The 25802-nt window shown below is 39.8% G+C and overlaps 1 protein-coding gene across 1 annotated transcript in view; it reads right to left on the reverse strand.

Annotated features, from left to right (window-relative positions):
• Window positions 1–25802, reverse strand: part of CNTNAP5 (contactin associated protein family member 5) — an 874937-nt gene that overhangs the window by 51030 nt on the left and 798105 nt on the right. Inside the window, exons 20-21 of the mRNA XM_054478744.1 lie at window positions 5878–6008; window positions 1863–1950 (exon numbers count right to left, since the gene is read on the reverse strand). Of these exons, the coding sequence (XP_054334719.1) occupies window positions 1863–1950; window positions 5878–6008 (219 nt within the window). The remainder of the gene's footprint in view (window positions 1–1862; window positions 1951–5877; window positions 6009–25802) is intronic.

The following is a 25802-nucleotide window of genomic DNA, read 5'->3' on the forward strand; positions in this document are numbered from 1 at the left end:
CCCTCCTACTACAGCTGATTTCAAGCTGGCATCCTGCCACCATTGAAGGATGCAGAGTTGGGGAGAGACATGTATACCTGGCACTTAAAGGCCAGTGCCACTGGCTCCATCACACCTCTGGCTGATTTCTCAACATCTGAGAGAAAATATTCTTCAATATTAAATTGAAGATCTAGCAAAATTATCTTCCAAGATTAAAGGTAAAATAAAAACCTTTTGTTCAGGAAATATATATATATTTATATATATAAATATATATATAAATATATATTTATATATATTTATATATATAAATATATATATAAATATATATTAAAACAATTATATACATTATATATATTTATATGTAATATATATATAATATATAAAATGAAGGGAACCTTAAACAAAAAAGAATTCAAAAGAATTTAGTTAAAAAGAAGAAAATAAAGTCTGGCGGAAGATAGAAAAGTCTGAAATTAAGGAAGAAATGAGGAATATATAAACTAGTTTCTATATTAATAAATAAAAAATAAGCAGTATCTAAAAAATATAAAATGATTATTATTAGGAGGGTGAATGGAATCAGAAATAAATGAAATTCAATCTGGGATCAGTGTTGATTGGTACTTCCAACTGCTATTTGGGGAACTAAAATGGACATTTTTTTGACCCTACTGCAGCTAGGTTTCTGGATCAAAATTACATCCGGAAATTATAAACCCTTTATGAAGCTTGAGGGCTGTAGCAGGAATCATTTTTCTACCTTTCAGCTCTTTCTACTGGCAAGCAAAAGCAGGTGCCTGTGATGTCTTCTCCACAGCCAATTTTCAGAGACCTCCTCCTTCTACTTGTGAATTTGCATACAGTATAGGGCACGAGGAAGTCATTCCAAAAGACCGCAAAAAGAACCCACACTGTAAATACTACCACAATTTTGTAAGCAACTAACTTACTGTGTTAAATGTATTTCTGCTTACCATGCATTGAGTTATTAATGTTTTGTGCACTGTACTGTGATAGAGAGAGTCAGAAAGAATATGATAGAATCACAGGAAAAGTTGGGTACATAGGAAATAGGGTAGTAGAAACAAGTCCAACTGTACAAGTAGCCCCACAATGTAGAAGGACCTACATTTGCCATTATAAAAAAAAATGGATGGACAAATTGGGTATAAAAAATAAAATCTAGCAGTATGTTCTTCACAAGATCACCTACAAAGCTGAAAGAAAAGGAAAAATTGAAAGAAAAAGAATGAGAAAAGAGGCCAGGCAAACACTAAGTTAAGCAAAGTTGTATAGGCATATTAATAATAGGCAAAATAAATTTAAGCATAAAAAGACATTATTAAAGTTTAAAAAGATCACTTAAGTGTGATAAAATGTTCACTTCATCAAGTAGATAAAAAATTTCCATCTTGTATGCATGTAAAGAATACTCTCATCATACATAAAGTGAAAATTGACAGAACTTCCAGTAGAAAAAAAAAGATTCACTATTAGAGTAGGAAATTACAATGCCTTTAAAATTTTTGATGAACTATTGAGCTGCTCAAATCCTTAATGTATGCACTCATACATGTAAGTTAAAATTAAGTAAAACTTAAAAATACATTTTAAACTTAGGTAAAAATTTAAGTATTCTGCTAAATTACTTTAGTATTTTACCTCTTGCAAATTTTTATAAAGTAGATAGAAATGCAGTGCCTATTTCTGCCACAGATATATCTTGGCGTTTTCTGAATAGGAAATCTTGGTTTCAGATCTCAGATATTATGGGAGCAAAAGGCTCCAGACGTGAATCCTTAAACACCCTAATGAAAATTATGTATTCATTTATTTTAATAAAGCCCACTGGAAAGGTATGAACTAGAGCAACATACCTGTGACTTTGCCCAGGGTGAGTGACCTTATAACCCTGAACTCTACTTCTGGAGAGAAGTTGTAACTGATTTGAAGTTGCTGGTCCATCTGCAGGAAAACAGAAAAGAAAGACACATCAGCAGAGGTCTGCAGGTAAGAAGCATAAAACGATCCCATCTGGAAATAGCTTGAAAAAATGCACACAGAGAGCAGACCCCACTCTGAGATTTTCTCTCAGGAGAGATTAGACAGGTCTCGCTAATTCACCCACAATGCACATAAAATACCCCTTTCTTTCTTCTTTGTGAAATAAGGGCTTTCACACAAGTCTTCTCCCTGGGAAATTGTATACAGTGTTTTACAGGTATTTATCTCCCCACAGAGATTTTCTCACCAAATTCTTTGCTGCAAATAAGCAAACAAATGAAACCTGCTCGGGAACTTGCTGTGCAAGATTAACATTAATAGGAAGCAGGAACTCATTTTCCATTTCTCCCTCTTTCTCTTTGTTTGTCCTTAGGGCCACCACTGTCCCTATTGTCGCATAATTGTGACCTGGTCTCATTTAGGTGTGGGCAGAGAGCTTTTCCTGGGCAAGGATTGCAGTTTGGCAAAACATGTGGTCCTGGGGAGGAGAGGGTAGCTGAACAGTTAGTTGCAACCAACATGGACGATTGATAATCCCATCTTGCAGGGGTGAGCAAAAGTCACCACTGGGACTTTAATAGGACTTTATTTCTGTGACCATCCTTTAGAGATCCCTCCTTACTTCACCCATTGCTATTTCCAGCTCCATCTCTTCGGTCCCCTTCCCATTCCTAGGCAGCCCTTCCCATTCCTTCTCACTTTTTCAGGCTAGCCATATCCTACTGGTTTCTTCCAGGTTCTACTCTGACTATGCATATGGTGCTATTCCTGGAAAGAGTCCTCATTATTTTACAGTTCACCTGTAAGAAGAGGAGACTAAGATCCCATTGGCCATGTGCTTGACTTTGCACAGCTTGAGTGCAATCCACCAGGGACTCATACATAGTCCTCCCATCTCCCCTGCCATGACTTTCCTTTGGCACGTCTGCTCAGAATGACCCTCCTCTGTTCTCAGGCAACTTACATTCTAGAGGAGGGAGATAGGACAGAAAATTTCATAAGTAAATACATTGTATTGGAAGTTAAGTGCTGAGAGAAAAAAAATAATGCAGGCAAGAATAAGCGGGTATGTAGGGTTGAAGTCAAGGAAATAGGTTGCTCTATTAAATAAGCTGATCAGAGATGGCCTCAATGGGAATGACCTTTTGAATCAGTTGAGTCCGGAAGGAAGTACAAGAACTGGACATGAGTATGTATAAAGAATAGCATTCTAGGCAAAGCAGTGAGTCCAAGAGCTCTGCAAATAGCAAGGAGGCCAGAGTGGCACAACTAGAGTTCCAGAGGGCATATAATTAGATAAAGTTAGAGAAGCAACCAGAAAGGGAACAGGGGTGTCAGATCATGGAGATCCTCATAGCCACTGGAAGACCTTTGACTTTTTCTCTGTACGAGAAAGGAAACCATTGGCAGGGTTTGGACAGAAGAATGCCAGGATCTGACTATTCCTTCACCAGGATCACTCTGACTGCTATGTTGAGGATAGACAGCCAGGGAACCTAAAGAGGAGCAGGGAGATGTCAATCAAAAGGCAACTGTAAACAGTGATAATCCAAGCAAAGGACAAGGGTGGCTTGGGGAAAGGTAGATGCTGTTGATCCACGAGATGCTGCATGTAAGAGAAAGAGAGATAAAAGGAGAATACCACAATTTTGAGACTGTGAACTTGAAAAATGAAGCTGCCACTAACTGGGATATGCTTGTAGGGGATGAGGTCATTGTTTCAGGATAACTTCCTAATAAGTCAATTTTAACTATTTACTTAAATATTCTGATGCCTAACAGATATTCATATAGATATGCCCAGTAGGTAGTTGGTATAAGGTCTGGAATCCAGGGACAGGATTAGTGTTAGATACACATTCAGGACTGATTCATTGGCATGTACATGAAATTTAAAGATGTGAGATTGAATGAGATGAGTATGGAGTGAGTGTAGATCAAAAGCAGAAGTTGGAGTCCTTGGGCGTTCTGAGAGTTCCCTGGGGTAGAGTTTTGAGAGATGATGGGAAACCAACAAAAGAGACAAGAGTGAGCAACTGACACAGGCAGAAGGATCAACAGGCGAGAGTTGTATCATGCAAGCAATAAAGACTTAGGTCAAGTTGCAAGAACAGGAAGGAATCCCTATGTCAGTTGCCAATGAGAGGACAAGGAAAGATAACACTGAGATATGACCACGGGATTTTGCAAGCTAAGCACATTGATGCCTTGAGAAGTACAATTTTGCTGCAGTGCAGGGGCAATACCTTTTCGGTATGGGTATAAGAAAAAGGTAGGCAAAATTTGAAGAACAAGCATATAAACAACATTTCCAAAAATTTGGGCAAGAAAATGACAAAGAGAAGGGAACACTATAAGAAGTCAGATAAGAGAAAGGTTTCCTCTCTTTACCCAGAGATATGCTAGCTTGTTTGCTTGTTGAGCTATTGTTGTCTTTGTATAGTAGTTCTTAATGCATGTAATAATTATTTGTTTTAGGCTTTGGGGAGCCATTCAGTAGAGCTGGAATAAATGACGACAGGGAGGGAGGAAGGAGAATGCTGGAGTGATTTTCTTCAGTAGGATATCAGATCTGGCCCATAGGTAGTAAGGTCAGGCCTTAGCTAGAACCATGAACTATTCAGGGGGGACAGAGAGTGCAAACACACTTGTGGTAGGTAGGTAATGTGCTCTTGAGAATGTGCAGATATTCTCTTCTGAATGTTACATTCTTACAAGAAATAAGAAAGCAAAGTCATCCGCTGAGAGTTAAAACAAACTGACAATTGTTAGCAGTATAAGTAAAGAGGAGAGAGTGTAAAATGGTCAACCAGGAGAACAGGAGAACAGACAGATTAAAAAACATGGAGTGATTGATGGGCAGATGCGAGGGCTTGCTGAGAGTCATGATTTTAAAGGGGATGATCTGGACTCTGTCTATTCTCTGTTGGGCTCTGCCATCATCTGCTGCTGGCCCTTTATATGGAGCCCACTGAGATCTCATGGGGTGCCTCCCACACAACATGCTTTTAGACAGCTTTAGCCTGCGCTCACACGGACCTTCTTCCTGAGCACTCTCCTCCTCCATGTGGCCAACTCCTACTCATCTTCAAGACTCGGCTTACTCCTAACTTCCTCCAGGGAGTAAGTACTGATGCCCAGGTGGGATCAGCACCTTCTTCAGTATCACCTGTGCATGCTTCCTCCACAGGCCTTCCCACAACCTATTATGATTTCCTTTTTGCCCATGCGTCTTCCTCACTTTAATGCAGCCCAGGGGTTAGCAAACCTGAGCAGACATCAGTATCACCTGCTGCTTTCCCCTCTTCCATAGCCTCCAATTTAATAGATCTGCTGTGGAACCCAAGAATCTGCATTTCTTTTTGTTTCTTTGTTTGTTTTTTGAGATGGAGTCACTCTGTCTCCCAGGCTGGAGTGCAGTGGTGGGATCTCTGCTCACTGCAACCTCCGCCTCCCGGGTTCAAGCAATTCTCCTACCTCAGCCTCCCCAGTAGCTGGGATTACAGGTGCGTGCCACCACACCTGGCTAATTTTTGTATTTTTAGTAGTGACAGGGTTTTGCCATGTTGGCCAGGCTGGTCTCGAACTCCTGACCTTGTGATCCACCTGCCTTGGCCTCCCAAAGTGGTGGGATTACAGGCATGAGCCACCACACTTGGCCCAAGAATCTGCATTTCTAACAGGGTCCCAAGTGATGCTGATACTGGTGGGACATGGGAAGCACATCTTGAGAACCACTATCCTAGTTCTTCCAAGTCTGGGGGCAAGTGTGATTTGTAACTATGTTTCCAGCACTAGGCACTACACTGGCATGGGGTAGAAGCTTAGAAAAGTTTGATAGGGTAGCCAAGGCACATTGGCTGAGGCAGGAGAAAGTAAGGAAGGTACCTGAATGGTAAGCTCTCTTCCCTCTCGGTTAATCTTCAAGTGGTGCATTCTTCTGTTAGCAAAGTTATCTGCATCAATAGTGAATACATGGGTTTCTTCCTTGTTTAGGTGATAGCGAACCTGTAAGCTTCCTTGAAAGAAAAATATTAGAGATTAGAATTTAAAGCAGCACTTTTGCATTTAAATTAGAATTTAAATGCAAAGATATGATCAGATTGTCTTTTCATTGATTATTAGGGCTCCAGGTCTTAATCCTTCCATTATTCAATTTTAAAAAATATATTATGTATGTTTATCAGGGTCTCTAAGGAAAATTCTGAAGAGAGCTGCAAACTTAGAGAGAGAGAGAGAGAGTGTGTGTGTGTGTGTGTGTGTGTGTGTGGTGTTATCACAAACCAAAATGCCAGTTTAGAAAATAAAACATCTATTTTGTAATTGGATCATGAAACTTTAATAAGGTAGAGTTAAGATCTTTTCTACCTTCTCTTCAATTCCTACCACTTCCTATAACTCTCTTTCTTCCTAATTGCTGTCTCCCTTTCATATCTAAGGACTGGAAAGAGAACTCAGTCCTGTTATCACCCGTTGATATATAATGCCCATGATGGGAGTGTGGCCAGATTAGGGCACAGTGCCTCACTTTAACCCTTTAGGGCCCTTTAACCCTCTTAACTATTTACAGCCCATTGGAACATTCAAATTTTATTATGACTGCGTTTTTAAAATGGTTGTTAGCTATTCCTTGTTGGTTAGGAAATCAATTTACTGGGTCTCAGTCAGCATTTCTTACAAAATGAAACAGAATTTAGATATATGAGACTCCTAGGAGACATATTAAAAATAGAAGTGTATCAATTGTGTGTGTGTGTGTGAGAGAGAGAGAGAGAGAGACAGAGAGAGACAGAGAGAGAGAGACGGAGAGAGAGAGAGAGACAGAGAGAGAGAGAGAATATTAGCTCACAATGCAAAGTGGCCACTTGGGAGAGATTTGTTAAAGGAAACAAAATTACAGCTAGATGGGAGGAATAAGTTCTAGTGTTCTATAGCACTGTAGGATTACTAGAGTTAACAAAAGTGTATTGCATGTTGTTTCAGGTAGCTAGAAGGAGAATACTGAATGTTCCCAAAACAAACAAATGATAAATATGTGAGATAATGGATGTGCTAACTACCCTCATCTGATCACTATACGTATATGTATTGAAACATCTCTATGTACCTTATAAATACATACAAGTGTTATATGTCAATTAAAAATAAAATTTTAAAAAATGTTTGAAAGACACTCTATATTTAAAAATTGCCATGGAGTAATAAATTTTTGAGCCGCTACTTTATCTCAGACACTGTGACAGGCACTTTTCCTCATTTGATCCTTTCCCAGCATCACTGGGTGTGAGAGTTGAGCCAAGCAGTCCAACTGCATGCTGCTTGCTGTCCTTTTCTGTCTGTAGGGGTCAGCTGGTCTGGAGTCACTGGAGTCCCACACACAAAACGGCAGGAGCTCTTCCCTTGGACATATGTGGGAATGGAAAATAATTGAAATTGAGGAGCGATGTCATAAGCTGATGGCCATTGGGGAGAAAGGAGTATCTGCTCAAATTTGAGCTGAGAACAACTAAAGTAACTCTTTCCCATCCCCTCAAAGTTTCTCATATTCCCCCGTCCCAAAGAAAAACTCCCTGAACTCTCTCAGCCTGCCCATCTTTCCCAGGCTGCCAACCCATTAAGGCAAGAGGGTTGTGAGTAACCACTGTGTCCCTGACTGATCCCCAGTCCTCACCCAAGTATTTGAATACTTTTGTGGGGATAGGGCAGGGACCATTTCAAATATAAGTTGCTACTCATAGAATTTCAGAATACATGCATGTGAGACAATATAATGAAGAATAGAAAAATGTAGTTTGGAGCTATGAGGCCATTGCCTAACACTTCTGAGGCCAGAAGGAGAAGCTGTCTATACCTGGTCCTGATTTTCCTGGTTCAGTCTCTTTCTGTGGTTCTGACCACTGCAGATTTCTGGATATTATTATTTTTGTTATTTTACTACTTAAAAAGTAATGGCTGCTTCCAACAGCAGCATATTTTGTGCAGACAGGAGCTGGTAGGGGCGGGTCACTGTGCATATCATGGGCAAAGTACCCCTCCTGCCCGTGGCAGGGAAAAGCCCATCTCGTGCACTGGTGGGCTGCTGGGTAGTGTGCTGTTCCACACTTTTCTAAGAATCTGTGTGTCTTAACATTTAATTCAACCTCATAAAATAAACCAATGTGTGATAATTACATGCCAGGCATAGTGATCAACCCCCACATTCCTTAAGGCTGTTGAACTCTCTTAATATCTTACTGTTCTGGTAATTCATATTCACACACATATTCTTTACATATTTTTCCATTTTTGAAAACACTTTCATTTTATACACGTTTGCTGGCATCCCTCTTGCCACCATTCTTCTTAGGACCTAGGAATCTCAGCAGAGATCCTGTCTGCTAAAGTATTCTGAAGCTTCCCCCAATATCCAAGTTCGTGATACAAAAAAACACCTCAACTAGTTCTACCAAAGCCATACAAATACTTCACTTGCCTTCTTAGGAGCTTTGATGCAATCAATGCCTCTTAAAGTATCCCTCCACCCATGAATGCGATGTTCTGAAACCTCCCACTAACTCATTTCACATAACTCTTGGGGAAGCAAACTCACTCCATGACTTTTCAAAGTAAGTTTGACCCCATGAAGGGCTAACTTCCGGAATGGATGTGGATCCGAGCTGGGGGCTCATTAATCACCTCCCTGAGCATCTTCTTCAGTGGCTTTGTTAGGGAGCTAAGAGACATTGCCACCTCTCCAGCTGTGCACTCCAGTGGTTCTGATCACCATCAGCTTCTTGCCTGGCATTGCCATATCTGCTTGTCTCTGGAGAATCCTGGGCCCAGAGTTATTCCCGCTATCCTCAGGCCTTCCTCTACCCCCTCGGCTTGCTTCATCTGTGAGCTTCCATTTCCTCCCTGGAGTTTTCTGTCCCCATCCCCTTTCATTAGGTTGATAGCAATGATAGACATGGCAAGTTTATAATTCCACAGACAGTGAATGGACAGAGGGAAGGTGCTGTCCCTAAGTCTAATAAAGCAAAGAATGAATTGAATGTTCTGGCCATGAATGTGATGCAATTTCTCTGACACGCTGTAATGTGTTTATTTTCTATTTGGTATCATTTTCTTGTTGTTTATATATTAACATTGCTACACTATAAAAGACACACATTTTTTGTTCATATAAACAGAGGTAAGATGTTCACAATGTGGAAATTAACAATAAAACAAATTTGAGCCTTAGCTTAAAATAAAACTTAGTTTAAAAATAAAACTGGGCTAGGTGTGGTGGCTCACATCTGTAATCCCAGCACTTTGGGAGGCCAAGGCAGGCGGATCACCTGAGGTCAGGAGTTCGAGACCAGCCTGGCCAACATGGTGAAACCCCATCTCTACAAAAAATACAAAAATTAGCTGGGCATGGTGGCACATGCCTGTAATCCCAGCTACTCAGGAGACTGAGGCAGGAGAATCACTTGAACCTGGGAGGTAGAGGTTGCAGTGAATGGAGATTGTGTCACTGCACTCCAGCCTGGGCAATAGAGCAAGATTCTGTCTCAAAGACTAATAATAATAGAATAAAATAAATAAAAGTAAAACTAATTTGAGCCTTAGTTGCTTCTGGAATAAATATATATAAAAAGGAATAAACTTTTGTCACTAGCAACTACTCTCGAAGTTTTAAAAGTCCTATCAATGTTGGAGCACTCAAGTTAGATCTAGCTTCTTCTTCTTCTTCTTCTTCTTCTTCTTCTTCTTCTTCTTCTTCTTCTTCCCCGTATTGAGGCAAAATCATCACCATTATTTTTATATTTATTTATTTATTTATTTATTTATTTATTTTTGAGATGGAGTCTCACTCTGCCACCCTGGCTGGAGTGCAGTGGCGCGATCTCGGCTCACTGCAACCTCCATCTCCTGGGTTCAAGTGATTCTCCTGCCTCAGCTTCTCAAGTAGCTGGGATTACAGGCTTGCACCACTACACCCAGCTATTTATTTATTCATTTATTTTTGTATTTTTAGTAGACTTGCGGTTTCACCATCTTGGCGAGGCTGCTCTTGAACTCCTGACCTCAGGTGATCCGCCTGTTTCAGCCTCCCAAAGTGCTAAGACTACAGACGTGAGCCACTATGCCTGGCCAGCATCATTATTTTTAGAAATAAACAACAGATATTATAAATGCCGTTTTTCTAAAAAACTGAAAAATCTATATTTCAAAAAATACTTAAACACATGATAAGGAATCCTCTTAAAAGAGCCGATGGCTTATCACACCCTGATAAGATCCCTTTTCACTTACTAGACATTGTTACACTCCTTGGCTTAGCACAGGAATTCCACCATGATTGAGCACCTACTCAACACTCCACTTTCATCTAGAATGCTTTTTCTCTTTAATTTTCTTCATTTTACTGCTGAAAAAAACAGAGCTGCTGGGAAGTAAATAACTTTTTCTGTTCTCACTAAATGATGAGGTCAGATTTAAAAACTAAATCCAGCCGGTTCCAAAGACCATGAGTTTCCCAAGGGCCACAACAGCCCATGGTGATCACCATTGCCCAGAATGCCCTTCTAATTAGGTCGACTCTCCCATACTTCAGAATTCATCATAAGTTTCCCTCTCCTAAGAAGCCCTCCCTGGCCTCTGTAAACTGCCCATAACTGATCCAAAAGGCCCTACATCTCCTTTATTCTAACATGTACTGTGTTGTGTTGTCTACTTACTTGCCTAACTCGCACAAATCAATAAACTCCTTGGGAGCCAGGACATATCTCATTCGTTCTTGGGTTTCTAGTGCCTGGCCCATGGTAAGTACCCAGTAAATTTGGAAAGAAGGGAAAAGAAAGAAAGAAACAATAGAAGAAAGGGAGAAAGAAAGGAGAGAAGGAAGGAAGGAAGGAAAGAAGGAAGGAAGGAAGGAAGGAAAGAAGGAAGGAAGGAAAGAAGGAAGGAAGGAAAGAAGGAAGGAAGGAAGGAAGGAAAGAAGGAAGGGAGAGAGGGAGGGAGGGAGGAAATAATTGAATAATTTGGTGGGTCTTAGAAATTTTTTTTTTTTTTTTTTGAGACAGAGTCTCGCTCTGTCGCCCAGGCTGGAGTGCAGTGGCACTATCTCGGCTCACTGCAAGCTCTGCCTCCCGGGTTCAGGCCATTCTCCTGCCTCAGCCTCCCGAGTAGCTGGGACTACAGGCGCCCATCACCACGCCCGGCTAATTTTTTGTATTTTTAGTAGAGACGAGGTTTCACCATGTTAGCCAGGATGGTCTCGATCTCCTGACCTCGTGATTCACCCACCTCGGCCTCCCAAGGTGCTGGAATTACAGGCGTGAGCCACCACACCCAGCCTATTTTTTTTTTTTATTATACTTTAAGTTCTAGGATATGTGTGCACAACGTGCAAGTTTGTTACATATGTATACATGTGCCATGTTTGTGTGCTGCACCCAGTAACTCGTCATTTACATTAAGTATATCTCCTAATGCTATCCCTCCCTGCTCCCCCCACCCCACCACAGGCCCTGGTGTATGATGTTCCCCTTCCTGTGTCCAAGTGTTCTCAGTGTTCAATTCCCACCTATAAGTGAGAACATGCAGTGTTTGGTTTTTTGTCCTTGTGATAGTTTGCTGAGAATGATGGTTTCCAGCTTCATCTATGTCCCTACAAAGGACATGAACTCATCCTTTTTTATGGCTGCAAAGTATTCCATGGTGTATATGTGCCACATTTTCTTAATCCAGTCTATCATTGATGGACATTTGGGTTGGTTCTCAGTCTTTGCTATTGTGAATAGTGCTGCAATAAACATATGTGTGCATGTGTCTTTATAGCAGCATGATTTATAATCCTTTGAGTATATACCCAGTAATGGGATGGCTGGGTCAAATGGTATTTCTAGTTCTAGATCCTTGAGGAATCGCCACACTGTCTTCCACAATGGTTGAACTAGTTTGTAGTCCCACCAACAGTGTAAAAGTTTTCCTATTTCTCCACATCCTCTCCAGCACCTGCTGTTTCCTGACTTTTTAATGATTACCATTCTAACTGGTATGAGATGGTGTCTCATTGTGGTTTTGATTTGCATTTCTATGATGGCCAGTGATGATGAGCATTTTTTCATGTGTCTGTTGGCTGCATAAATGTCTTCTTTTAAGAAGTGTCTGTTCATATCCTTCGCCCACTTTTTGATGGGGTTGTTTGTTTTTTTCTTGTAAATTTGTTGGAGTTCATTGTAGATTCTGGATATTAACCCTTTGTCAGATGAGTAGATTGCAAAAATTTTCTCCCATTCTGTAGGTTGCCTGTTCACTCTGATGGTAGTTTCTTTTGCTGTGCAGAAGCTCTTTAGTTTAATTAGATCCCATTTGTCAATTTTGGCTTTTGTTGCCGTTGCTTTTTGTGTTTTACACATGAAGTCCTTGCCCATGCCTATGTCCTGAATGGTATTGCCTCAGTTTTCTTCTAGGGTTTTTATGGTTTTAGGTCTAACGTTTATGTCTTTAATTCATCTTAAATTAATTTTTATATAAGGTGTAAGGAAGGGATCCAGTTTCATCTTTCTTCATACGGCTAGCCAGTTTTTATTATTTCTTTTCTTCTACTAATTTTGGCTTTGATTTGCTCTTACTTTTCTGCTTCTTTAAAATACATTGTTAGATTGTTTATTTGAAGTTTTCTCTGGTGATATGATTTAGTTTCTTTTTATTTTTTGTGTATCCATTGTATGCTTTTTGACTCGATGTTTCCATGAGGCTTGCAAATATTAACTTATAACCCATTACTTTAAGTATAACTCATTTAACTTGATTTTCACGATATTGATTCTTCCTATCCATGAGAATGGAATATTCTTCCATTTGTTTGTGTCCTCTTATTTCGTTGAGTAGTGGCTTGTTCTCCTTGAAGAGGTCCTTCACATCCCTTATAAGTTGGATTCCTAGGTATTTTATTCTCTTTGAAGTAATTGTGGATGGGAGTTAACTCATGATTTGGCTCTCTGTTTGTCTATTATTGGTGTATAAGAATGCTTGTGATTTTTGCACATTGATTTTGTATCCTGAGACTTTGCTGAAGTTGCTTATCAGCTTAAGGAGATTTTGGGCTGAGATGATGGGGTGTTCTAGATATACAATCATGTCATCTGCAAACAGGGACAATTTGACTTCTTCTTTTCCTAATTGAATACCTTTATTTCTTTCTCCTGCCTGATCACCCCAGCCAGAACTTCCAACCCTGTGTTGAATAGGAGTGGTGAGAGAAGACATCCCAGTCTTGTGCCAGTTTTCAAAGGGAATGTTTCCAGTTTTTGCCCGTTCAGTATGATATTGGCTGTGGGTTTGTCATAAATAGCTCTTATTATTTTGAGATACGTCCCATCAATTACCTAATTTATTGAGAGTTTTTAGCTGTTGAAATTTTTAATGTCTAAAAAATAATTTCTCTGGAACAGTACAACTCTTGCAGTACTTATTTTCCTTAAGTCCAGAGACCAATTCACTTGCCTTGTTCTTATACACTGTCTCACCTAGAGTGTGGTATCCTTGAGTTGGGTGTATATGTTTTTGTTTTTGTGGTGTTTTTTTTTTCATGAAGTCTCACTCTTGTTGCCCAGGCTGGAGTACAGTGGCGCGATCTCAGCTCACTGCAACCTCTGCCTCCCAGGTTCAAGCAATTCTGCCTCAGCCTCCTGATTGCAGGTGCTTGCCACCGTGCCCAGCTAACTATTCATTTTTTTTTCTTTTTTTTTTTTAAGTGGAGACAGGGTTTCACCATGTTGGTCAAGCTAGACTTGAAATCCTGACCTCAGGTGATCCACCTGCCTCAGCCTCCCAAAGTGCTGGGATTACAGGCATGAGCCCCCCTGCCTGGCCTGAGTTGGGTGTATATGTACCTCGAAAATCCCAAGGATAGCATGCCAAAGGAGCTTGCTAGAACCTGGTGGTCCTGTTGGAGTTGAGCAGTCTCTGCACTGGTTTAGCCTCCTTCTCACCTGCATCTGAGGCTGTAACACCTCAGAAAATTTACTCAGGTTTGGTCTCCCACCAACTGCCTGGAACCTGCTGACTGTTGCCTGTGTTTAGGGTTCCATCTCTTTTGCATGCATCTGAGATTGCCTTATATGCCGAGTCCAGTAGTTTTCAAATTTGTTTCCAATTGCAACACCATATTCAAATGATGCAGACAGTGAAGGCTAGTACAGAAAAGAAAAAAATGTAGAGCTGCACGAGTTGAAGTGGGAGGGGTGCTTATGGGGAGGCTCACTGTCTCTTCCTCATCACCCCATCTCCACCCCATGACTTCATTTGGCCAACACAATGCCTTGGTCTCCAAGGAGTACAGTGGAAACCATTTGCCCCTTCAGAGAGAGCTTGGCCTACTGGGATTTGGTCACAGATCCCCAGGACAGCTTTTTGTATCACTCCTGTGAGCCCCATGAGCCACAGCCCAGAAACCAGTGCCTCCCTGCAGGTTTGACCCCCAGGACCTCATGCTCTAAGTATCCAGAGGTCAGATCTGACAAGCTTGCCATGGATATTTGGCCAGGCTTTAAGTTGATCAATGTTAGAGTCTGTATACATCTAAGTAGACATAACTGGCTTCAAGAAAGAACCCTGCATGGAAGAGATACTACACTCCTCCTGAAGTAGGATATATTGGGTGTATTTCAAAGCATCTCTAATACTCAGCCAAGGATCACCCAGTACCTTGTAGCAAGACATTTTATTATTATTTATATCCTACTTGAAATTCAGCTACATATGACAGGGGGATGATGGACCAGGAACTCAGGGTCTAAAAGTCCAAATAAAATGCTCAGCATCACTAATGATCAGGGAAATGCAAGTCAAAACCACATTGCCATATTACCTTACTCCTGCAAGAATGGCCATAATCAAAAAATCAAAAAATAATAGATAATGGCATGGATGCAGTGAAAAGGGAAAACTTCTACACTGCCGGTGGGAATGTAAACTAGTACAACCATTGTAGAAAACAGTGTGGAGATTCCTTAAAGAACTAAAAGTAGAACTACCATTTGATCCAGCAATCCCACTACTGGGTATCTACACAGGAAAGTAAGTCATTATACAAGAAAGATATTTGCACACGCATGTTTATACCAGTGACATTTGCAATTGCAAAAATATGGAACCAGCCCAAATGCCCATCAATCAACTAGTAGATTAAGAAATTGTGGTATGTGTGCATGTGTATAGGTATATATTCTTTATCAACTATTAGATAAAGAAATTGTATATTTACACATACATATGTGTATATATATACACACACACAAACACACACTCCACAGTTTCTTTATTTTTATACACACACACACACACACACACACACACCATGGACTATTACTCAGCCATAAGAAGGAACAAATAAATGGCATTCACAGCAACGTGGATGGAACTGGAGACTCTTATTCTAAGTGAAGTAACTCAGCAATGGAAAACCAAACTTTGTAAGTTCTCTCTCATAAGTGGGAGCTAAGCCATGAGGATGCAAAGGCATAAGAATGATACAATGGACTTTGGGGACTCAAGGGTAAGGATGAAAGGGGGGTGAGGGATAAAAGACTATAAATTGGGTTCAGTGTACACTGCTTGGGTGATGGGTGCAGCAAAATCTCAGAAATCACCACTAAAGAACTTATTCATGTAACCAAATACCAACTGTTCCCCAAAAACCTATGAAAATAAACATTTTGAAAAATAAAATAAAATTACTTTAATTAAATTAAAAAGTTCAAATATCTAATTCAGTATCTTGAGCTGGGACTTAGAGTAAAGACTCCCATACGTTGGTTGTACAAGAACATGATTTTTCTGTTTTACCTTTTCTTGCCATTCTACTCTTCCTACTCTAATCTGTTTTCCACACTTTTATTAATATGAATATTATAACACATATTTGGCCATATGACTCTAGTGCCTAAAAAACCCCAAGGTGGCTGTGCATAGTGGTTCATGCCTGCAATCCCAGCACTTTGGGAGGCTGAGGTGGGCGGATCACTTGAGGTCAGGAGTTCGAGCCTGACCAACATGGCGAAACCCTGCCTCTACTGAAAATATAAAAATTAGCTGAGCGTGGTGGCACATGCCTGTAATCTCAGCTACTTGGAAGGCTGAGACAGGACAATTGCTTGAACCTGGGAGGTGGAGGTTGCAGTGAGCCAAGATCGTGCCATTGCACTCCAGCTTGGTCAACAAGAGCAAAACTGTCAAAAAAAAAAAAAAAAAAAAAAAAGCAAAAGCCTAATGCTTTCTAATTCTATATGAGAAATTCCAACTTCTTACCATGACATTCAATGTCCTTTCTTACCTTTCCGACTTTATTATGTATGTATTGTTATATCTTAGTCACACACCTGAACACTCAGTATCCCTCCAAATTCTTTTCCTTGCCTCTGCACATTGTTATGTTTTTGTTTTATTTTGTTTCTGTTTTCCCCTTAGCTGAAAACACCTACCTGCCTCCTAATATGTCTGGCAAGCTCCTCCTCATTATTTAAGACCCAGTCCATGTGACCCAGGTCCCCACTTGCCCCAAAGACTAATAACATCTTTCTTTTCACCATGTTGCCACTCTGGTCACGTTGAATACAAATCTCAATTTATCAAGACTCTTTTGTCTTTCTCATCCTCTTGAATCTAAGCTCCCCTAGGAGGAATTGTTGCTTATTCATCTTTGTGTCTAAAGAGAATAACATGGGACATGCTATCTTAAATCTCCAGAAGACATTTGTTGAATAAAATAGCCACTATGGAGAATGTTATCTACACTTCACCCAAATTATAAACTAACATTTATTCAATGCCTGCTGGTGTAAGACACTAGAGAAACAAATGGCTATAATGCTACAGTTCTATCTTCAAAGACCTTATAATCTAGTTGAAGGAGACAAAAGCAACAGTCACAATGGTTGATCTGATGTGCCTACTCTGTATTAGGCACCTAACCTGGTACTAAAGATAGGTTTTTCATTAAATCCTCAGATTAAAAAATGGAATTTTACAGAGATATAAAAACTTCACAAGTAAAACTGTAATGAGAATATTCATAATGAAATGGGATTTAAACCGAGGAGTGCAGATGTATATAAAGTATGTGCCGTTTCCACTATGTCATGCTACCTCAAAAGAGATGTGTGGCAGCATAGAAGGATGAGTGGATGGATAGAGGAATGGACGTATAAGCAGAGGGAAAGGGAGAAGCTTTGATCAGTGCTACGGAATACATGTTTTGTGAATTCAAAATCTGTAAGCAGTTATAAGGGTTGAGGTACATCCACATGAAAGTTCACTGCAGTACTATTCGCAATAGCAAAGACATGGAATCATCACAAATGCCCATCAATGACAGATTGGATAAAGTAAATACGGTATGTAGACACCATGAAATACTATGCAGTCATAAAAAAGAATGAGGTCATGTCTTTTGTGGGAACAGGGATGGAGCTGGAAGCCATTATCCCTGGCAAACGAATGCAGGAACAGAAAACCAAATACCTCACGTACTCACTTGTAAGTAGGAACTAAATGAGGAGAACTCATGGACACAAAGAGGGGAACAAAAGATGCCAGGGCCTACGTGAGGATGGAGGTTAGGAGGAGGGAGAGGATCAAGAAAAAAACTATTGGATACTAGGCTTAGTACCTGGGTGACAAAATAATCTGTACAACAAACCTCTGTGACATGAGTTTAACTGTGTAACAAACCTCAACATGTGCCCCTGAATCTAAAATAAAAGTTAAAAAAATGTGTGGAGGTAATCAGAAAGAGTTTGTCTGGGAAGAAGTTTTGTAGAAGCAAGATAGAACTTTGTTTGGAAAACAAAAGTGATATACTATTAGCTATGATGTAAACAGAGTGATGTAGCTGGATCTCACTGCACCTGAAGCTGTAGAACTGTAGGACAGTGGAGCTGATGAGAACCTTAGCAGCCATTTGCACAACCAACCTCATCATTTTGAAAAGTAGGGAAACTGTGACCCCACAAAAGGAATGGGAACTTGGAATGAAATGGTAAAGAAAGAGACCACACTGGCAAGGAATGCCAAGGAAATTTTACCTGTTTCTGTAAAGAAGGATTCCATTAAGAGCAGCAAACACATGTGTGACACAAAGTGATATTTAAGAATGTTAGCCTGGGTGCCACAATGTACATATAAGATCTAAAGGAAAAGACACCAAGCACTATGGCCCTCACATCATCAAAGGGATGACTGATCCAGACTCTGGACCACCACTGAGGGATAAGAGTTCACTCTCATTCTCCCTTAACTTTCTTGCTTTACCATTTCACTTTGAAAGAGCAGGCTCTTCTCCATGTCGATTCCTTTCTATTCCACATCAGTTCATGTCAATCCTAGACTTAGACAGCTTCCTATGCATCTTTCAGTTTCTACTAACCAGATTGTCCTCACCAAACAGCTCCCCTTTTAGTTTTTACCACCTCACATAATGGCACCCCTCTGTGCTGGCTGCTCAGGTTAAAATTCTAGGAGCCATACTTGTTTCTTTTGTTTCATTTTCCTAACCAGAACCCCTATACACACGCCCCACACCAAGTCGTCAACAGCCCTCTGGTCTCTACTAAATACATTGTGCATCTTTGCACTTCTTTCCAGGTCTGCACCACGCCGCAAGGCAGTCTATCACCAGCTCTCACTTGAACAACTACAACACATCTGAACTTGTCTCCCAGATTCCACCCTCACCTCCTTATTCTCCCACACCCATCCATTCCCTACACAGCAGTCAAAATAAGCATTTACACTATAAACCAGATGCCACTACTTAAAATGTTTAATGATTCTCCAGTGCACTTAAAATAAAATCCAAATTCTTTGACATGGTCTGCAAGAAACTATATCATATTCCCCTGTACCTCTTTGATCTCATTTCATTCCACACTTGCCCTCACCCACTAAGCTCCAACTACTACTGACCTACTTTACGTTCCCCTAACGTGCCAGCTCACTCCTGCTTTGGAGACTTTATTCCTGCTGTTCTCTGCACCTGGAATTCTCCTGTTACAGATCTGTGCCAGGAAGCCCCTCCTTGTTCACATCTTAAGTCCCATGAGATCCACACAGTAATGTCTCCATATCCATGCACACCCACTTCAGCACTTCCATCTAACTGTCTTTCAAGCTGTCGGTCATAATTGATTAGTGCATCATGGAACCAATGTCAGACTTCAGTATTTGTTAGTACTAATAATTGCAAACCCTCCGTAATTGCAACTATAGGAATTTCATTTTCTGACTACTATCTCCGCCCTTTTTGATTCCCTTCCTCTAATGCCCGGACTCTTCCAATACTTAGTGTAAGGGTTAATCTCACCATCTGCTCAGAGCTCTTAACTCCTTTGTGTCCTCTCCTCTCTCCTTTCCCAGCTCATATTGTCTGGTCCATCACTATCCTCTCATTTAGAGCCTCAAGTCCCTTGGCCCATTCTTGCTTCTTGAATGTGGATATTTGTTTGACAGAACCATGACTGCTTACCCTACTTTTGAATGGTTTATCTGGTGGAAGAAAACACAAACCATGCACACTGTTTATAAGCCACTTTATATCCAGGACTGCCAACTTCATGTGGGCCTTTCCCCGCCCTCTCAATCTCAGCTTCTTTCTCCTATCCATTCACCTATTGGCTAAGGCGACCATCTGATGCCTTCTCTTCATTTCTGCCTTCTCCTTCCTCACTCTCAGCTAATAATCTTGTCTCTGTCTTCTTGAAGATAACTGAAACATTTGTAAAAGAACCACAAAGTCCTGCCCCCATATTTATTGACATGTCAATAGCTGAACCCCTATGCGTTGACCTTCCTTTTATTAATTTAGATGAATTATCCTCATTTTTTTATCTGATGCCAACATATTCTTTCCTTCTCATCGTTATCACCTTGTAAAGACACTACTTAGGCAACACCCCATTCCTTTACAATTCTCTTTAAAATTTGATTCCTTCTGCTATATAATTCCTACTAGCATTTTTTGTATCTAAAAGGAAACTTCTGCAACTTTCTTTCTTTTTTTGAGATGGAATTTCTCTTTTGTTGCCCAGGCTGGAGTGCAATGGCAAGATCTTGGCTTACTGTAACCTCTGCCTCCAGGGTTCAAGCGATTCTCCTGCCTCAGCCTCCCAAGTAGCTGGGATTACAGGCACCTGTCACCACACTCGGCTGATTTTTGTAGAGATGGGGTTTCACCATGTTGGCCAGGCTGGTCTCGAACTCCTGACCTCAGGTGGTCCACCTACCTCGGCCTCCCAAAGTGTTGGAATTCCAGGCATTGCGCCCGGCCTGCAACTTTTTTAATGTTAGCTAATGTCACATTTCTCTGCTCCCTGCTGGTTTACAGTAGAACTTTTAAGAAGTTATCTATACTTTCTCTAATGCCTCTTTTTTATTTACTTTTAAAACTTACTCCAGTCAGATTTTAACCCTATGCTACCACCAAAACTTTCATTTTATTATTACTTCACCAATGAACTGTATGTTGATAAATCGAATTTCCCTTTCATAGTCAGTATCTTATTTTTATTAGTATTCAATACAGTCACATTCTTTTCTTTCTAAAATGCTTCAATTTCCTAATATTTTTCTCTCCTAGTTTCCTTCCTACTTGACTGGTCATTCATTCTCTCTCTCCATTGCTGATTTCTCAATGTCACCTTGCTTTCTTCATGTTAAAGTCCCCGGGCTCAGTCTAGGAACTTCTCTATCAATACTCACTGCCTTCACAATCTCATCCAGTGCTGTGGTTCCATTCACCATCTGTTTCATCTCCTGGGCTACTGTAATAATAGAAATTTGGAGGCTGGAAGTTTGAAACAGAAATATCAGCAGGTCCACTTGTCCTCTAATGGTTCAAGGGGAGAATGCTTTCTTGTCTCTTTTCAGCTTCTGGTAGCTCCTGACAATCCTTATTGTTCTTTGGTGTGTATTGCTCCAATCTCTGCTTCTATCCTCATGTCACATGGCCCTCTTCCCTCTGTGTGTCCCTATTTGTCTCTGTGTCTCTGTATCCACATCTCATTTTCCTTAAAAAGACACCAGTCATTGGATTTAGAACCCATTTTATCCAGTATGACTTCATTTTAACTTAATTTATTATATCTGTTAAGACCTTATTTTACAAATAAGTAAAATTCTCAGTTTCAAGTGGCCATGAATTTGGGGGAAACAAAATTAATGACCTATTTTTACTGTTATTACCAATATCATTAAAATATCATTGGTTGCCCATTTTGTTCTAGGAACTATCTCATATGCATTTCATGTATTTCTTCCTTCAATCTGAAAAATATGGCATACTCATAATTAACTTTACACTAATTTTACATATGGGAAAAATGTAGGTCTGTTTAATTGGGTTGGACATTTAAATATTAGCCATTTCACACAGTTCTTCCCTCTAATTTGGCTGTGGCCTACAATTTTCCTGAAGGTTAGCAGCCCTACTTGACATCCTTCCTTAGCCCCCATCATAGAAAATAAACACATTTAATGAAAATTATTTAAAAAAGGACATATTATAATCCCACTCAGTTAGGCATCATAGAGCAAAAGACCAAAATACAACTTGTGACCATTCTGAAGGCAAACTTCATTGTCAAGAACTTGTCCTGGAACCATTGCATGTACAATCGAATGTTAAATGTATATGATGCTGATGAAAGAAATTGTAGAAGACACAAAGAAATTGATACATAGCCCACATTCATAGATTGGAAGAATTACTATTGTTAAAATGTCCATACCACCCCCAAATGATCTACAATTTCAATGCAGTTCTTATTAAAATTCCAATTGTATATTTCAAAGCAATAGAAAAACAATTCTAGAGTTCATATGGAATCAAAAAAGATCCCAAATAGCAAAAGGAATTTTGAGAAAGAAGAACAAGGTTGGAGGCATCACACTTCATAATTTCTAGCTATATTGCAAAACTATAGTGATCAAATGCTTATGTTATCCACGTTGAATTCCTAATTAGAAACAAAAACAAAACAAAACAAAAATAGTATGGTACTGGCATCAAAATAGACACATAAACCAAAGTAACAGAGGAGAGATCCCAGAAATAAACCTATACATTTGTGATCAACTAAACCTTGAGAAGAACAGCAAGAATACACAATGTAAAAAAGGACAACCTCTTTAATAAATGGTGTTGGAAAAGCTAGATACACACATACACATACAAATGTATTAAGTTGGATCCACATACAAAAATTTGCTTGAAAATAAAGAGTCAAATATAAGATCTGAAACCATAAAACTCCTAGAAGAAAACATGGAGGAAGAACTCCTTAATATTAGTCTTGGCAATATTTTTTTTAATATGACACCAAAAGAATACACAGCAAAAGCCAAAATAAATAAATGAGACCACATCACACTAAGAAGATTCTGCACAATATAAGAAACAGTTGAAAAAATGAAAACGTGACCTGGAGAACGGGAAAAAATATTTGCACTACAGATCTGGCAGGGATTTAATATCCAAAATATATAAAGAACTCAACATAATAGCAAAGAATAAACAGTGACAAAAGTGAGCATAAGTTCTGGATACATATTTTTCAAAGAAAACATACAATGACCAACAGATCTACAAAATGGTGCTCAATATCGCTACTCATCAGAGAACATCAGAGAAATGCAGATTAAGACCACAACAAGATATCACCTCACACCTGTTAGGATGGTTATTATCAAAAAGACAATAGATAACAAGTGCTGGCAAGGGTGTGGAGAGAAGCGAACACTTGTACGCTGTTGGTGGGAATATACACTGGTATGGCACTTATGGAAAACAGTTTGAAGACTCTTCAACAAATTAAAAAGAGAACTACTATATGATCCATCAATCCTACTTCTGGATATATATCCCAAAGAAATGAAATCAGTACCTCAAAGAGATATTTGCATCTCATGTATATTTCAACATTATTCAGAGTAGCCAAGATATAGAAATGACCAGAGTGTTCATTGAGAGATTAGTGAGTAAAGAAAATGTGGTACATTATTTAGCCACAGAAAATAATAAAAATACTTTAATTCTCAATAACATGGATGATATTGGAAGACATAATGCAAAGTGAAATAAGCCAGACACAGAGTGACAGACACTGTATGTTCTTACTTATATGTGGAATCCAAAAAGGTAGAAATCACAGAAGCAGAGGGTAGAATAGTGGTTTCCAGGTACTGGGGTTTGGGGAAATGAGAGGATGTTGGTCAAACTTTCAATTATAAAGTGAACAAGTTCAGGCAATCTAATGTAAAGCATGGGTGGTGATAGATGAGTTTTTTTTATTGTGGTAACCATTACACAGTGTTTATATGTATCAACCCATCACATTGTACATCTTGAATGTATTCAATCCTTATTAGTCAAGTAAACATTTTTTAATGCAATGATATGACTCCAAATTTTTTAAAAAATAAATATTTTTAAACTTTTTGGAAAAAGAGACATTTTATGCTTAAAAATTATAAATTCTATGGAAAATAAAGCCAATTTTTATGACAAAAGTAAACATTAAGGCTATTTTCCATAATTTCCATCTTAAGCAAGGTAAGAAAAAGTAAACATTAAGGTTATTTTCTATAATTTCCATTTTAAGCAAGGAAAGAAAAGATTAGAACAGAAAAGAATTAGCTATCCTCAAGAGAACATTCTCGAGAATTAAGATGTCAGATAGGAGGCAGGACTAGCTTATAGCTCCCACTTGGATGGACAGAGCACTGTGTGGAGACTCAGGTCATAAACTTTTGCTCCAAGAACTATCACAAGAACATACCAGGAAAGCTAAGAGAACCCACAGACCCTTTGAAGGAACTGGATCACCACTGCAGGTTCCCTGAGATACCGAAAACCTGTAGGTCGGCTTGCTTCCTCTGCTGGGAAACTCATAGTCTGGGGCAAGTTCTCAGCCCTGGTCTCTGGCTGCCTGGATATAGACTTGGTGCTGTTGGAGGGGCACAGTGAAAGTTAGACCAGACTTTAGGACTATGGACTACATGGGAGTGGGATGAGGCTTGTGACTGCCTGCTTTCCCCCACTTCCCTAGTGACCTGTATGATTCAGCAGAGGTAGCCATAAACCCCCTGGAAATATGACTCCGTTGGACTCGAAGTCACACCCGCATCCTCCACAGCAGCTGCAGCAAGCCCTGCCCAAAGAGAGGCTGAACTCAGAAACACCTATCCCTGCCCCTACCTGGTGGTCTTTCTCTGCCCATCCTTGTAGTTAAAGACAAAGGTCAGAAGCTTTTGGGGGCTCTATGGCCCTCCTCCCCACCTGAGAAACCTAAATACTTAACCAGGTGTTCCTAAGGCAAGAGTGCATCCTTCTTATAGGGCCATATGTGATGCATTCTTAAAAGTGCCTCCTCCTGGCTGGAGGCCAACCAACATGCAACCAGCATTCTAAACAAAAACACAACCAAAGACCCTCACAGAATCCACTTCATTCCCCTGCTACCTCCACTGCAGCAGTTGCTGTTATCCGTGGCTGCAAGACCAGAAGGCAAATCATATCACAGGACTCTTTGCAGAAGCTTTCCAATACCAATGCAGAGCCCAGTAGCTCTACTGCGTGGCTGGATCCAGAAGAGCAAAAAAAACCACTACAGTTTGGCTCTCAGTAAACCCCATTCCTAGAGGAAGGAGGAGACCACCCCATCAAAGGAGAATCCCATGAATGAAAAAATCTTAACACTAGCCCTTGAATCCCATATCTTCCCTCTGACATAGTCTACCCAAATGAGAAGGAATCAGTAAAACAATTCCGGCATTATGATACAACAAGTTTCTTTAACACCCCCAAAAGATCATACTAGCTCACCAGCAATGGATCCAAACCAAGAGGAAATCTCTGAATTGCCACAAAAAGAACTCAGAAGGTCAATTTTTAAGCTAATCAAGGAGGCGTCAGAGAAAGGTGAGGTCCAAATTAAAGAAATCAAAAATATGATACAGGATATGAAAGAGAAATTCCTCAGTGAAATAGACAGTAAAATAAAAACAATTACAACTCCTGGAAATGAAGGACACACTTAGAGAAATGCACTGGAAAGTCTCAGCAATCCAATCAAACAAGCCGAAGAAAGATCTTCAAAGCTCACAGACAAGGCTGTGAAATTAATCCAAACCCAATTCAACAAAGACAAAAAAAAAATTTTTTTTAATGAACAAAACCACCAATGAAATCAAGATGAAAATTCTAAAAATTCTTTGAACTGAACCTTAATAGTGACAAAATCTATCAAAACTTCTGGGATACAGCAAAAGCAGTGCTAAGAGGAAAGTTTATGGCATTAAATGTCTACATTTAAACTAAAGAGCTTCTGCACAGCAAAAGAAACTACCATCAGAGTGAACAGGCAACCTGGGAGGCAAAATGGGAGAAAATTTTCACAACCTACTCATCTGACAAAGGGCTAATATCCAGAATCTACAATGAACTCAAACAAATTTGCAAGAAAAAAACAAACAACCCCATCAAAAAGTGGGCGAAGGATATGAACAGACACTTCTCAAAAGAATACATTTATGCAGCCAACAGACACATGAAAAAATGCTCACCATCACCGGCCATCAGAGAAATGCAAATCAAAACCACAATGAGATACCATCTCACACCAGTTAGAATGGTGATCATTAAAAAGTCAGGAAACAACAGGTGCTGGAGAGAATGTGGAGAAATAGGAACACTTTTACACTGTTGGTGGGACTGTAAACTAGTTCAATTATTGTGGAAGTCAGTGTGGCAATTCCTCAGGGATCTAGAACTAGAAATACCATTT

This window comes from Pongo pygmaeus, chromosome 11, assembly GCF_028885625.2.
Source record: "Pongo pygmaeus isolate AG05252 chromosome 11, NHGRI_mPonPyg2-v2.0_pri, whole genome shotgun sequence".
In the NCBI taxonomy this organism is placed as follows: Eukaryota; Metazoa; Chordata; class Mammalia; order Primates; family Hominidae; genus Pongo; species Pongo pygmaeus.